Source organism: Phocoena phocoena, chromosome 1 (assembly GCF_963924675.1).
Source record: "Phocoena phocoena chromosome 1, mPhoPho1.1, whole genome shotgun sequence".
In the NCBI taxonomy this organism is placed as follows: Eukaryota; Metazoa; Chordata; class Mammalia; order Artiodactyla; family Phocoenidae; genus Phocoena; species Phocoena phocoena.
The window spans coordinates 162,531,832-162,547,662 of record NC_089219.1 but is presented as its reverse complement, the minus strand read 5'-3'; the positions used below and the strand labels follow the sequence as shown (position 1 = coordinate 162,547,662).

At 48.2% G+C, this 15,831-nt stretch overlaps 1 protein-coding gene across 1 annotated transcript in view; it reads left to right on the top strand.

The window, feature by feature from the left end:
• The window catches only part of LOC136118419 (kinesin-like protein KIF28P), an 85,101-nt gene that overhangs the window by 46,528 nt on the left and 22,742 nt on the right, over positions 1 to 15,831 (top strand). The window contains exons 7-14 of the mRNA XM_065871692.1: positions 1,199 to 1,310; positions 2,785 to 2,852; positions 4,836 to 4,945; positions 7,622 to 7,728; positions 9,191 to 9,281; positions 10,813 to 10,867; positions 11,937 to 12,060; positions 13,084 to 13,228. Coding sequence (XP_065727764.1) covers positions 1,199 to 1,310; positions 2,785 to 2,852; positions 4,836 to 4,945; positions 7,622 to 7,728; positions 9,191 to 9,281; positions 10,813 to 10,867; positions 11,937 to 12,060; positions 13,084 to 13,228 — 812 coding nt within the window. The remainder of the gene's footprint in view (positions 1 to 1,198; positions 1,311 to 2,784; positions 2,853 to 4,835; positions 4,946 to 7,621; positions 7,729 to 9,190; positions 9,282 to 10,812; positions 10,868 to 11,936; positions 12,061 to 13,083; positions 13,229 to 15,831) is intronic.

Below are 15,831 nucleotides of genomic sequence, written 5' to 3'. Positions count from 1 at the left end.
ATTTTGCTGAGTATATAATTCTGGATGGACAGTATTTTCTTTCAGCTCATTAAGGATACCATTCTCCTGGTTTCTATTCTTGGTCTAATCGCTATTCCCTTGAAGATAATCTTTTTCCCTACCTGCTTTTAAGCTCTTCTTTTTTGATGTTCCCCAATTTCACTATGTTGCATTTGAGTGTCAGTTTGTCTTTATTTATCCTCCTTGGAATTCCTTAGCCTCCATAGCTCTGTGATAGTGATTTTCATCAATACTAGAAAATTCTCAGCCATTATCTCTCACATATTGCTTCTACCCATTTTTTTTCTCTTTTCACTCCTGAAACTTCAATTAAACTATTTGAATCTTCTCACCCTGTCTTTCATGTCTCCTAACCTTTCTTTCTTGTTTTCCATCTCTATGTCTCCAGGCTGCAATCTGGATTTCCTCTGAACTATCTGGCTCACTAATTCCCATTATGGCAATGTCTAATTTGCTGTTGAACCTATCCATAGTGTTTTAAATTTCAATTATTGTATCTATTCCTTTCTAGATGTTCATTTTGTTTCTTTTCTAAATCTGATGGATTAATTTTTTAGATTTCTTTTCTCTGTTTGTGATTATAATTTCACAGAGATGGGATTTCCTCCCTCCTCTTCCCCACTCTCTTCAGTGACAACACTACTTTCTCTATAGTGCCCTGAGCAGGGCAGACACTGAGCTGTTATTTTTCTTATTCACTGTTACTCTGATGCTGTAGTCCTATGGGGTCCTAATGCTATGGGATCTTCCTAAGGCAGTATGAGAGAAAGGCAAGAAAAGGACTTAAACCCACTCCCCATTCCTATCTTCACCCTGCTAGCCACCCTCTTCCTCAGATCACAACCCTTCCCTATACATAAATTTACAATAGCCTGCAGGCTCTGGGTTTTCCTCCAAAGGTTTAGTGTGTTAGTGCCTCAGATCTGGGCTTCCCTCTCTGTTATGGTTTCCCCAGTGCTGACCTTGGGGATAGAACCAGCAGCCTGTGCTGCTGTCTTAACTTCAGCATCTTTGTACAGAAGGTGTCTCAACTATTGGATATTCCTTAGAGTCATGTCTCTGGTATATGGGGTCGACAAGGGGATTTGAGGAGTGTTTCTGACTTATCCACAGGGAAGCAGATTTCTTCTTGATACATGTAAAAAATTTTGTTGTTTTATATTTTCTTTTGATTCAGTGCTCTGGCTGATGCAGCCATGGGGAAGAAAGTCTTGCACATTCCCTACAGAGACTCTGTTCTGACCAAACTGCTCCAGTCAGCTCTGGGTGGGAACAGCAGAACTACTTTGGTAAAGTGATTTTCTTACCACATTTTAGACTGTTTAGACTCATGTAGCTGTCATTATTGCTGTTGTTATTATTATTATTAAAGTTATTCTCTGTGGACCACTAAACACAGCACTCTGCATTGATATAGCACGTTCTGATCCATGATCTGATGACTCCTGGAGCTCTTTCCATGGCGATGTTCAAATAAAGTTTCTATAGTGCTAATTTTGATTTTTTAATTTACTCTTTTCTGGTTCTCTACAGAACTATATATTACTTTTATTATCAGGAAGAAACTAATACAGTTTTAAAACTAACACTAACAATGTCACGTTATTATAAATCAGCAGTCATTCCATGGCAAGACTGGAATCAATTTTTGACTGTTTCAGACACAGGGCAGGTGCTTAACCTGGAGAGTAGCCAAATTGTGTCATCTCAGCAAAAGACTCCAGACTCTATTATTGAAAGTTTGCCAAGTGGTACCGTGCGCAATGTGTTAAGTCAGGGCGCTCCGCTCTCAAGCTTCAGATTAGGGAAGGAACAGAACTGGGCAAGCTCTGCTTCCAGCCTCATACTGGCCTCCAGTCTGTTGTCCTGATTAGGAGAGAAACGCCTGCTGCTGGATCTGTCTTTATCATGTATTCTTGCCTAACTCTTTTCAAACATTTTGGTTAACGTTTTTCTGGTTGTCAGTACCTGTGGGCTTCCCTGGGCCATCCCCCAAGAGCCTGGACTAAAAGAAGGCCCATAAGACTCCTCTGAACGTTAAACATCCAAGCTCTTGAGGCTCCATGGCTCCAATCCCAGTTTCAGCATACTTACCACGAGACCTCCTTTTCCTCCTTCCTAAAGTGAAGATAACAATCTCGCCTTGGAAATACTGCTGTGGTGATTAAATGAGATGATATAATGAACAAGCTGAAAAGCTGGACAAAGATAAAGGATTAGTCACCAGGCCCTTATGCTCTGAATCTTGACCTCCAGGACCATAAGTTACAAGCTGCCGCCTGGGCAATCACACTCCCACCCCGTTCACCCTCAGTGACCCTGCCCACCTCCAGCTCATCAAAAAGTTTGTTTTCTCATTTGAATTCTAGAACAATTAAGCCAAAGTCAATAGCCAGACTTGAAACCATACAAGTGGCTACTCAGTAATGATTTATTGATTGGTCTCTGCAGTGCCAGTGTTCAAAGGTCATTTAAATCCCCGAGGAAATCTGCTGGGGACTCAGTGCTGAGGGACACGTAGTACAGAGGTTAGCTGCACAGGTGTCAAGTCAGGGCTGGTCCAGGTCCCAGCTCTGCCAGTTATTATCTGAGTGACCTTGGCACATTTTTCTTCTCTAAGCCTGACTTTTCTGTCTGAGTTGTAAAGTTTGAACAGTACCACAAATTACAAGATGTTCCATGACTGTTAGTTGTGTGATATCGACAACAATAGCTCTAAAACCTTATATGAAAAACAAAATCTGAAAAGGTTATTTTTTACAGATAGCAGCCATAAGTCCGGCTGACATCTGCTACGAGGAAACTTTATCAACATTAAGATATGCTGAAAGGTACGTTTATGAATACTTATTATCCACAGTGGTTCTAGGTTCTAAATCTGGCAAATTCTTCTAGTACCCTTATACTGGATGGGTTGGCGTCTTGGGAAGGGATCCAGAAGAAGGAAGAACAGAAGGATTCGTGAGAGGAGAGTGAGAGGAAATAAATAAAAGGAGGTCGAACTGGAGGCTCAGGACCCTCCTGAGCCTGTCATTCTGTCACTCCAGCCCTGGATGGGGGAGGAGCCGTGGGCTCAAACCCATGGGAGGAAGCACTGATCCCAATCCTGATGTGGTCACTTATCTGTCCCCCCTGCATTTTCCTGCCACATAGCATGACCATTCACAGATTCCCCTTCTGTCGTCTGGGACACACGTAGAGCATAGTGACAGGCAGAGAATTTTTGTGCTAATAATAAAGATGAGCACGTCAGAGGCACTCCCAAAGTTGGGAACCAGCCCCCGGCTCTGCAGCTTTCCCTGAGCTGCTTCTCATTTCTCCAGGTCCCACCCAGCAGGTCACAGGCGTCGTCTCCCTGTGCGGGTAGAGCAGGGCTGTCACTGCTGGTTCCCTCCCTTTGGACTGGCCGGGGAGACAAGCCCACTCGATTAGCCCCTGCAGGACGCTGTGGAAGAGCCGAGTTCCTGCCTTTCAAGGCACGTAGGCGCCTACTCCTCCTGACCTGTCTAGGCAGGTGAGGGTCTGGGGAGAGGAAGCCTCCAACCAGGGGTGGAAACCGCGCGCCCCCACCACCCCTGCATCGTATCCATGTGGCAGATTTGAGAATCCACCTCTGCAGTGTTCCCATCAGCTCCTTTCAGGAGCTTGGAATTCTCAGCCTGTGTTCCAGGCAGCTGCAGCTGGCATGTGAAATGGACTTGGTTCCTCTTCGAATGGGTACGGGCCTGTGTGTCAGAATCTGGCCCTGCCTGCCACGGGACCTGACCCTCGCTGGCCCTCGGTGACCTCACCTGCTGACGGAGGTGATGCCTCACTCTCTGGGTGGGGTGAAGACCACCTGAGATTGCTCATAAACCGTTTCTGGCTAAGTTCTGCTTGGCATGGGGCTGACGCTCAAAAGTGGTAGTTGCCGTGACGTCCCCAAGTAATCGCCTGTCCTTCTGGTCTTCCTTTGGCATCTTCTCAGGGAGGGGCCCTTGCATTTTAGTCACGAACACTTACATTCTCGTTCTGCGCTGCGTGGTCTCAGTATCATCTGACTCCAGTAGACGTGTTCTTCCAGCGTCTGTACCACTCAGATCTTGAATTTTCTCTTTAGTAATATTTAGAATGGTCGTTTTCTCTCTGCTTGTCAGATGTCAATCTGTTGCTAGCACTTTTTACGTGAGACACTGTGTGATGCAGAGGAAGGAGAAAATGGTCCCCAGGGGCCCTGGGCTCCAGGCCCAGATCTGCCGCGGCCTGTGCGACGGTGGGCTTGCCTTGGAAACCCTCTTCCTCAGTGAAAGGAGTAAGGTTGCCAGATTTAGCAAACAAAATATAAGCCGCCCAGTTAAATTTGAATTTCAGATAAAGAGCAAGTCACGTTTTAGCATAAGTGCGCCCCATGCAGCACTTGCTGGGAGTGAACTAGGTCATCTCTAAGCCCACTGCTGGCCCGGAGCACATGGCAGAGGGTCACGGGGAGCCTCCAGGGTTTGTGGTGCTATAGCAGCAGCAGCAGCAGTGACTGAAGAGAGTTTTGCATTAACCGAGTCAGCCCAGCTGGGGGAGTGTGTTCAGAACACATGGCGGGCAGGCTCCAGGCCTCGGTTGAGCTGCTCCTATTTATTTGAACCCTGGATATCTCTTGAGTCCCTTCTGGTCTTCATGGTTTACTGGAACCTTACATGGTGGAGTTTCGAATCACTTGGGCATGAAAGGCTCCCACTTTGACCTTCTGAGACCAGAGCCCGGCTTCCAGCCAGTGATCTGGTGGTACTGCTCCAACTGCAAAAGGTCCAGGGCCTGGTTGTGTGTCCACCTTTGCACAGGGCTAAGAAGATCCGGAACAAAGCCGTGGTCAACACCTCGACCCTGATGAGAGAGTCCAGGGCAGAGAACAACAAACTGCTGCTTGGGTGTGGAAACTCCAGAATGGCAGGTAAACCGAGTCAGGAGTCAGCGCGGGTCCAAGCCAGCAGCCAGGAGGCTGGGAGCGGGAGGGAGGAAGGGAGGGGCCGTGGCCAGGCCCAGGCCTGGGGGCCAACCCCTGGGTAGAGTCTTAGGGGAGCCCTAGGGCAGGTTGCTGCACCCCTGGGCCTTTGTCCAGGACATTTTGGCCTGAATGTAGATTCACAGCAGTTATGAGAAATAATGGCCTTGTCCTTTTTTTTTTTTTTTTTTTTTTTTTTTTGCGGTACGCGGGCCTCTCACTGCTGTGGCCTCTCCCGTTGTGGAGCACAGGATCCGATGCGCAGGCTCAGTGGCCATGGCTCATGGGCCCAGCTGCTCCGCGGCACGTGGGATCTTCCCGGACCGGGGCACAGGGCACGAACCCGCGTCCCCTGCATCGGCAGGCGGACTCTCAACCACTGCGCCACCAGGGAAGCCCTGGCCTTGTCCTTTTTAAATGGTCATTTTAGTCTCTTTTTTTTTAATTGCCATTTTTATTTTGAGGTTATTCTTTCCACCGGGACTACTTTTTCCTTACCAGATTTGGACGGTGGCCCTAAGGGCGTTTATTCGGCTGATGGCCTCCTGCAGTTAAGTGATGTTTGGAGCTAAGAAGCACTAGCCCCAGCACCCTCTTCTAAGGCTCTGCTCAGCCCTGGCTGCGCGTTAGAGCCACCTGGTGACTGTGCGCCATCTGGACCAATTAATCCATCCCGGGGGCAGCAGTGGTCCTTAAAGTGCCCACCTTAAGGTGGCCCACCGTGCAATTATTGAGGACCACTGCTTTGAGTGAAGGCCTGAGATTTCAGCATGGCAGCATGAGGTGTGTGTAATTTTATGCCCATGAACAATTTAGAATGGTATGGATGGAAAGGGCAAAATATAAAACTGTTGAAGTAGAATTGATAAAAGCGTTCAGCATCAAAACAGCCAGACCAGAAGGTCTGAAAGCCCTGCGCTCAGTGCTCTTAGTGGAGTGTGCCCCCACTGTCATCGTCCGGCCCTTGGTAGCCGTTCCCCTCGCCCGGCCGGGCTTCCTCGTGCCACACGGGCTCTCTGTCTGGCGGTGGCAACACTTCCCAACCACAACCCGCTCCCGCATGCACACACACCTGGCTGCCCCCATGGATGTTCTGTTCGAGGACAGGTTGGCCCCATCTGGCATATCTCTGGGTTCCCAAGTCCTGACTCACTAAGGCTTCGGACTCAACCACGCACTTCCTAAATTAGAGGCTGTGCCCACATCTGGTCCAGGCATGACTCTGCTCTGTCACAAATCTCCGTACCTCTAAAATCTGGACATGCGGATGTTCACCTAAATATAGCATCTAATTCCCATTATTCGTAAGCACAGACACGGAACGCATGAAAAACAAGGTAAGATAAATTTTTGATTCTTCCTGAATCCCCTGACTTCACAGACATGTCCTGAAATGCTCTCACATGCCCACATGATTAAAAAAACAGATTGCTGAGCTTCACTGCTCCTCCTACAAAGGACCTCCCTGCTCTAGTTTCCTATGAGTTAAGAGGTGATCCTAGTCTTTTTTTTTCTTTTAATTATTGAAGTACAGTTCATTTACCATGTTGTGTTAGTTTCTTTTTTTAAATATATTTATTTATTTTTATTTTGGCCGCGTTGGGTCTTCGTTGCTGCGCTCAGGCTTTCTCTAGTTGCTGCGAGCGGGGGTTACTCTTTGTTGCGGTGCGCGGGCTTCTCATTGCAGTGGCTTCTCTTGTTGCGGAGCACGGGCTTCTCATTGCGGTGGCTTCTCTTGTTGCGGAGCACGGGCTCTAGGCGCGTGGGCTCAGTAGTTGTGACTCGCGGGCTCTAGAGCGCAGGCTCAGTAGCTGTGGTGCACGGGCTTAGTTGCTCCGTAGCATGTGGGATCTTCCCGGACTAGGACTCGAACCCGTGTCCCCTGCATTGGCAGGTGGATTCTTAACCACTGCGCCACCAGGGCAGCCCTGTGTTAGTTTCAGATACACAGCAAAGTGATTCAATTATACACCTACACATACGTATATATATTATTTTTCAGATTCTTTTCCCATATAGGTTATTACAAGACATTGAGTATAGTTCCCTGTGCTGTGCAGTAGGTCCCTGTTGTTTATCTATTTTATATATAGTAGTGTGTATATGTTCATCCCAGACTCCTAGTTTATCCCCCTCCCACCTCCCAGCTATCCTCTTTGGTAACCATAAGTTGGTTTTCTATGTCTGTGAGTCTGTTTCTGTTTTGTAAATAAGCTCATTTGTGCTATTTTCTTAGATTCCACATATAAGTGATATTGTATGGTATTTCTCTTTCTCTGATTACTTCACTTAGTATGATAATCTCTAGGTCCATCCATGTTGCTGCAAATGGCATGATTTCGTTCTTTTTTTTTGGCTAACCTTCCGTTGTATATATGTACCGCATCTTCTTTATCCATTCATCTGTGGATGGACACTTAGGTTGCTTCCACGTCTTGACTGTTGTGAATAGAGCTGCAGTGAATATCCTAGTCTTTATAGAACTTGCCAAGTGCAGTCAGTGCAGTTCTATTTCCCACTCCTACTGAGAGTGCCATGTTTTGACTGAGACATTCTGTGCCTCACCTTTGACACTGCAGACCTTAAACTGGCCTTAAATTGCTTAAAGGATCTCCCTCCTTCCAGAGCTGCCAGCCTGTTGGCTCAGGTCTCCCACTGATCAGCTGAGCTGGGTGCACCAGCTGGAGCAGGCCCGGAGCGAATGGCAGCAGTACTACGTGGCCATTGCCCAGGTGAGCTCACCACCTCTACCTGCCGAGGGTGGCAACCTGGCGGGGGTGGGGTGGGGGTGGCCTTGCCCCTTACCCAGACAAGCGCCAATGCCTGGGTTGATGCCAGGTGGATAATCGGGGTGAGGTGTATTATGTATAATATGTGAATATGACATGTTATATGTGATGTATGACTTAATTAAATTATTGGCAGAGTTGGGGAGAGAATGACAGGGCATGAAAGGGAAGGAAGCAAAGAGGCCATGAGGCTGAGGATAGAATTCAAGGCTGTGGATAATTAGAATTTGGGGAGGATCTGAGGAATATGGTTGTCTTCTGGGGTCTGTGAGTTGTGACCCTGAACCACGTATCTGGTATTCACCGCCAATTCCAGATCATAAATGGGCTGGGGTGTGAACTTTGTACCTGGGCCAGGGAGATGCCCTGTCTCCCATGACCTTCCTCCCCAAAGCCACGAGGCTCTGGACAAACTCCAAAGTCATGGGCCAGCCCTGGAGGACTTTAGAAGTGGTGGGAGGGGTCCAGTCCAGATTCCAAAGGGCTCATGGCGCCAGAATAGATGTGAGCTCCAGGCGGAAGGAGTGGAGTCGGGTGGAGGTCTGTGGCAGCAGGGGGTCAGGTTAAGTTAGGGTCCAAGAACTCTAGAGGTGTGGATGTAATATGGCTGCACCCAGCAGCCAGAAGGGCCAAGAAAGTAACATCCTGTGTAAGGGGTACCTGGGTTTGTGACCCTTGGCTTCAGGGGTCAAGTAGGATCCAGAGTGAAGAACCTAGGACTCTGTTCTGTATGGACAGTTAGAACCAGAAGGACTCTCATCTTCTTTACTCTTTATGAGAACTTCAGGACTTAAAAGCTTTCCTTGTGCCTGCATAGCTTATTCCAGTTCTGCTTGACTATCAGACCTCTATAACCGCAATACCAATCAACACCTGTATTAAAAAATGAAGCGCATTTTGGTAACCAAGAGAGGGCGATGCAATAGGCCCCATTTTGCTATCAACACCTGATGGGTGATGAGCTCGCCAAAGGACTTGGGGGAATGAGGTGTAGGGCAGATGGTTTAGTGGAACCCAGGAAGAATTACCCAGGCGGAGCGCCAGAATGGGGCCTCCTGACAGCTGGGGATGCCGGGGGCCTGAAGAAACGGCAGGGGTAGAAACCAAAGTGCAGGGAACCACGCGAGAGCAGCTGGGAATGGTGAACAGAGTCGGAAACCGGCTGTGCTTTGCAACAGTCCTGACGGGATGAATGCAGGCCCCTGACCGCTGACCTGCCAGGATCGCACCCGCTCTGTCAGCGAAGCCCCTGGTCACACTTTCCTCCTCTGGGTTTGCTTTATGGGGTGAGTTGATGGGATGCACAGACAAACAGCTCCGAGGAGCAGTGGATAGGAAGGAACATTGCCGTCTGTGCTGTGCTGCCCTGTCTGGCGAGGAAGTCCTCTCTCTGTTTCTCCTCCAGGAGCAGCAGATGATGAAGACCTTCCCGCACCTTCTCAACGTCAATGAAGACCCGCAGCTCACGGGGGTTCTCAAGCACTTCATCGAAGCTGGTACTCACTCCTCTAGACCTGCCCTGGTCCTGCTTATGCTTCCTGCCCCTTTTTTCTTTTTGATTTTTTTTTTGTGGTAAAATACACATAACAGGGCTTCCCTGGTGGCACAGTGGTTGAGAGTCCTCCTGCCGATGCTGGGGACATGGGTTTGTGCCCGGATCCGGGAAGATCCCACATGTCACAGAGTGGCTGGGCCCATGAGCCATGGCCGCTGGGCCTGCACATCCGGAGCCTGTGCTCCGCAACGGGAGAGGCCACAACAGTGAGAGGCCCGCGTACCGCAAAAAAAAAAAAAAAAAATACACATAACAGAAGATTCCCCGTGTTAACCGTCTTTGAGCGTAAAGTTCATTGGCATTAAGGGCCTTTGCGTTGTGCAGCCCTCACCTGCACTCATCTCCAGATTGATTCTGTCTTCCCAAACTGAAACTCTGTCCCCTTTATGCAATAATTCCTCATTAGCCCCTCCCCCAGCCCCTGGCAACCACCATTCTACTTCCTGTCTCTATGAATTTGACTATTCCAGGTACTTTGTATAAGTGCAGTCTTACAGTATTTGTCCTTTTGTGTCTGGCTTACTTCACTTAGCATAATGTCTTCCAGGCTCATCCATGTTAAAGCCTGTGTCAGGATTTCCTCCCTTTTTAAGGCTGAACAATATTCTATTGTATGTATGCACCACATTTTGTTGATCCACTCATCCACTGGAAAATGGCACCAGTATTTAGTCCCATCTGGCTTTCCCACCCTAGCCCTGTGCACACTCAGGACCGGAGAGGCTCATGCAGGACGGCAGTGGGGGCTGAATGAGGGGGCAGCCCCAGGAGGCTGGTGTGATGCTCCCAGCACTGTCCTTGGGCTCAGTCACTGGGCTTCACAGACCAGGGCCTTCCCTGTGCCCAGGCTTCAGTGGGTCTCCTAAGGCCCAGATGCAACAGTTTCTTCCTCCAGAATTCCCATGAAGAAGGTAGAACTTTAAAAAAGTTAGGAAATTGAGACATTGGGGTTGACACATACTCACTACTATATATAAAATAGATAACTAATAAGAACCTGCTGTATAGCACAGGGAACTCTATGCGATGCTCTGTAACGACCTATATGGGAAAAGAATCTAAAAAAGAGTGGATATACTTATATGTATAACTGGTTTGTTTTGCTGTACACCTGAAACTAACACAACATTGTAAATCAACTACACTCCAATAAAAATTAATAAAAATTCATTTAAAATAACAATAATAAATCCATTAAATGTTAACATAAATGACACATTCTTAAATAAAAAATATTTTCCTAAACAAACAAACAGAAAGTTAGGAACATCACAAAAAAGGTAGAAGGTAGAACAGTTATCCCCAAGGCAAGGTGATGTCCATGTACCATCATGACTGAAAATCGCAGTGAAAAAATCCCTTCACGTGATCTAATTGGAGAGGATATGGCACTTCCCAAACACCAAACATGTTAACTTACTAATGTCAAATTCTGAAAAAATTTGAAAACAACTTACCGTAATTCTTTTCAGGTTCGTGTGATGCTGGTCAGGCAGCTTCAAACGCCATCACTCTTCAAGGTTTGGGGTAAGTTGACGTGACCCAGCACCTCTGTCCAGCATTAGAGAATTGTGACCACTGCATCCAGAGGAGACTCTCAGAATTCATCCAGTCGTCCTTAGGCCAGGCCACAGACCCTGCCGGACAACCAAGGACAAGATTTCCAGTCAATAGACCCAATCAGCCCCTACAAAGAGGGACCTTACTGACCAGTCTCCCCGACATACCTCAGCCCTCCTGAGCCCACCTGGGATGCGTGTATGTGTGTGTTTGTGTGTGTGTTGGTGGCTGGGAGGGGGGTGGAGAGGGGAGGCGGGGGACCTGTGGGCACTAACTCACCCTGACCGCTGGCCTCCAGGCCCTTTGCTCTGATTGTTCCTGGGGACCCCCTCATCTCCCTTTCCAGACCACTTCCTGCAGCGACCCTAGTCTAACACACAGGTCTGGAAAGGCTGAACTCCAGATGAGCTGAGGGTCAAACCTTCCCACAGGACCCCTGAGCCCCAGGCAAACAAGGGCTCTGGGTGGTGGTTGTGTGTCTCGACTTCCCAAACATTCCATGACAGCCAAGGAGTCCGGGAACATTCTAGAACAGCCAGGAAGCCGGTCATTCAGGGCACAGAGATGACGTCTGTTGGGCAGCCAATCTGACACCTCTGATACTGACCCCAAATCCTGTAACATCTCAAGTCTGGATTTGTATAGATAAAGACCAAGAACCAGACCTAAACTTCTCAGCGATATGTGGCCACATTATTAAGTCACCTTCCAAGTGTCTCTTCTGAAACACCTATCTTTCCATTTCCCCTCCTCTCAATCCTACAGGCCTGTGCAACCCCTGCGGGATCTAGTACTGGGGTGGGGGAGGGGCAGGGTTCCACTAAGAAATGATTGCCTTGTTGTCTCCCCGCTGGAGGGCAGAGTCCCTCACACCCACCTCTCCATCTCCACCCACTGAGCCAGCACACAGGAGCCCCACAGGGCTTCCTTGGCAGCTGTAGGGCTTACCTGATTGTGCAAATGACAAAGAACGATCTAAACTGTTCACTAAAATCGTAATTTATTTGGTCTCTTAGACACAGTCTTATCCTTTTAGAATTTCAGATAAACACGCTTCCTTCACAAATTCGGATGGTAAAGTGACGGTGACTCCACACGGCAAATGCAAGGTCGTCGTTAACGGGGTGCCCATCACGACCAAGACGAAGCTGCAGCATTTGGTAAACTCTGCTGCGGAGCCGCAGGGTTTCTAAGTTTGTCCGAGAGAGCTGGAGGGAGGTGGGCAGGGCTGGGAGCTAACGCCCTCGTGTCCCTCTGCTACGCGTCACAGTGATGACGAGGTCACAGCTGTGGGCTCAGGAGACCTGAGATTAACTCCCCGTGTGTCCTGGGGAAGTCACTTCGCCTCCTTGGGCCTCGCCCATAAAGCAGAGAGGGGTGAACTAGGTGATCGCCAAAATCCTTCCAGCTCTAACCCCCGTATGACCTTTTAGATTTTTGAAACCTGCCGTGGAGAGGGACTGCCAGCCCCTTGCCAACATCGGGCTCTCCCCGTCTCCTGCCACCACCCCGGCCCGAGTCCCAGCAGCACAGGGGCTTTAGGTCCCTCTCCAGTCCCTCTTCCACCTGTAGCCACAGAGAGCCTTTTAGACAAGCACACTGGAGCAGGCCACCCCTTTCTCGGAAATCCTTCGATGACCTCCCTTTTAGGACACCCGAGGGAGCCGGCCCATCTCCTGCCTCTCTGGCCTCACTGCTCTGCCTGGGCTTCCCTCGGTCACACGACCCCTTGGATGCTCAAGACGTGCCAGGCTCCGGTGGGCAGCGGCCTTCTCAGCCTCGCCGAAACTTAACACACTTGACGTGTCACCTTAAATAGTGCACCTTCCAAGAGGTCTTCTCTAATCCCCAGTGTAAATTAGGCCCCATACACTCTGCGGAAGGCCCGCCCTTTTCCTCCCAGCATCCCGCATGGGCTGGGCTGTGATTACATCGTTAGTTCGACAAGTCCCGGAGGGGAGGGATGGGTCTGCCTGGTCCCCACCGACTCTCAGCGCCTGGTGGAGAGTGTGGGATAAAGGAAGGAGTCAGTGAAAGCACGAAAAAGCAAGAGGCCCCCTCTCCCCTCCTCGTTTATGAGTCTCTTTCCTGTTTGGGGGATAAACAGGGTCTCAGGATTTACACAGAGGAGCTGGCTCACCTCCTCTGGCCTCTTCCCTCCGAGCCCGCTCTCTCCTCCCTAGGACCGAATTATTTTGGGATCCAACAGCGCCTACCTCTACATCGGGTTTCCTTCAGAGCGAGGCAGTGAGGACTTGAGCAGATTTGATTATGACTTTTTCCAGCTGGAGAGAGCGGCTTCGGAGGGAGTGAGTGTGGACACGCTCGGTGAGCAGCCTGGGCCTGACTGCTGGCATTTTCCTTGGGCGGATGTGAAAGCAGCTGCTTCCACTGTGTGCTCTCCTGCCTTCCCTAAGAAAATAATCTTTTAATTGTGTCAAAATACAATGTTTAGAAAAGTAAAGATAGGATTTTCATACAGAGTGAGCACACGTCAAAGATTTGTTTCGAGGAGTAGAGAGTGGCTACAGCACTGGGATGGGAGGATGCTGAAATGCGCTTGCTGGGTCCGGCATGGCTAATTCATGCCTTCAGGGGGATAATCTTCTCCTGGACAAAAATTCATTTCAGTGTGCCAGTCTGAATTAACATCTAACGGCTCAGAGTCTGGCCCTAATCAGTAGTCAGTATTGAGGGTACCCCCTGCCCCCTTTGCAGCCCCCTGGGGGACCGGAAGCTCCTTACATGGGCTCTGCTAGGAAAGGGAAGTCATCCTTTGGCCCTATCTCCATGCTTTGTATGACGTCTTGACAGCTCTCCCTTTTGCCCCTGAAACCTTTTCTTCCGTGGTCACCAAGTGGCTCTCTCATGGGCACACTTCCCAAAGCATCTTGGCCAAGAGTCAGCCAGCCTGTCTTTGAGCTCAGACGCCTTTAGCCCCAGTTCTCTGGAGCCCCTTGCCAAGGTGGGCAAGCATTTTGTGGGTTATTCTTAACTGACATTTCTTGAAAGGTACGGAGAAGTTTCAAGAGTAGTGCACTGAACTCTCAAACACATTCTGCTCAGATTTCCTGTTTAAATATTTTACTACATTTGCTTTATTATATATGTATATGTGTATATATATGTACACATATGTATATATAATTTTTTTCCTGAACCATTTCAGAGTAAGTTGCAGATACGATGCTCCTTTATCCTTCAATACCACATTGTATACTTCCTAAAGGCCAATCATTTTGTATAATGTTCCTTTGTTTGGGTTTTTATGATGTTGCCTCCTGATGGGACTGGGGTGATACATTTTTGGCAGGAATGCCAGAAAAGTGACGTTGTAGCCTCTGGGCCTCACATCAGAAGGCACATGGTGTCAGGTTGTCCATTTTTTGTGATCACTTGGTTAGGGGGGTGTCTGCCAGGTTTCTCCGCGGTAAAGTGACTAATCGCATCTTTTTAATTAATAAATATTTTATGGGGAGAGACTTTGATATGTAGGTATCTTATACCTCATCACACTTTCATCCACTAATTTCATCATCCTTTGATCATTGGAGGATTAGTATGATTTTTGTCAAATGGTGAATTTCTAGCTCCACCATTTCTTCTACCTTTATTTTAAACAATGTTACTATAAGAAATGTTTGCTCTCCTATTTATTTGTTTATTCATTTATTTATGTCACTGTGAGCTCATAGAGTCCTGTTTTACTCCATAAGTTATAAGCTGTTGCTTTCATAATTTATTTTGATGTGCAAACTGTCCTGGATTTGGCCAGTGGGAGCCCCTTCAAGCTGGATTCTGTGTCTTCCTGACATTCCTCGTCATTCTTTAAACACTAGCCTACTTTCTGGCATCAAAAAATGTTCCAGGTTTGTCTTGTGGGCTCTCAGTCCCAGCTATGGTGTCAGTCATTTCTCCAAGGATCCTGATTCCTTTTGGTGGAGAAGGACATTTATAAATCAAGATCTGGGACTATGTGTGCAAACTGCTGTGTAGATACATGGCTCCCACACACATATTATAGCTTCACCTATTCTGTAAAACCATAAGTTAGTAATACCTCCAATTCCAGTTCAATACCACAGGGTTTATTTTTATCTTTCTCTTGGTGGGCGAACATAGTATGTTTGCCCATTTTCTCCATCTGTCCTCTGGATTCCATCCCTCCCTCTCACCTTCTCAAGCATTTGTCTCTGAAGAGGCCCCTCCTCTCACCCTCCTGCATCACTAAATGCTCTCCATGGGTCATTCTATCACATGCAAACATGCTCCACTATCTTCCACCATAAAAACAAACACTTAGACCCACATCTCCCTCGAGCTACTGCCATATTTCTTTTTGTTCCCTTTTATAGAAAACTAGGAAGTTGTTTCCATTTTCTCATCTCCAGTCTGGCTTCTGTCCCACTCGTGCCTGACCCTGATCCCTCTGCATTCCAGATCTAGCAGGCACTTCTCTGCACACATCTCACCGAGGTCTCAGCAACATCTTACGCAGTTGAGCCCTCTCTCCTTTTTGAAATATTTGACTCTTGGAACCGTATGTTCTCCTGGTTTTCTTCTAGGCCACTTCCTCCACATTCCCTTTCCTGGCTTCTCCTCATCTAACCCATCTTGAAATTCGGAGAGCCCCAGAGCTTGGACCTTGGGACTCTTCTCTAGATGGATGCTTTCCCCACTCTGCTCTCATCATTCTCGGTGGCTCTAAGTGCCATCTGTGCTGACAACCCTCAGCTCCTCTGTCTTCTTGCTGTCCCTTGATATCTCTTGACACCCCGATCCAGCTGCCTTCTTGATATCTCTGTTTGCATGACTCACAGGCATCTCAACATGAAAGTGTCCAAAACAGAGCCTTGACTCCCTACTCACTCCAAGCCTGTTCTCATTCCCAGGACTTATCATCTTGGCAAACTGCTCAAGGCAAAAATCTA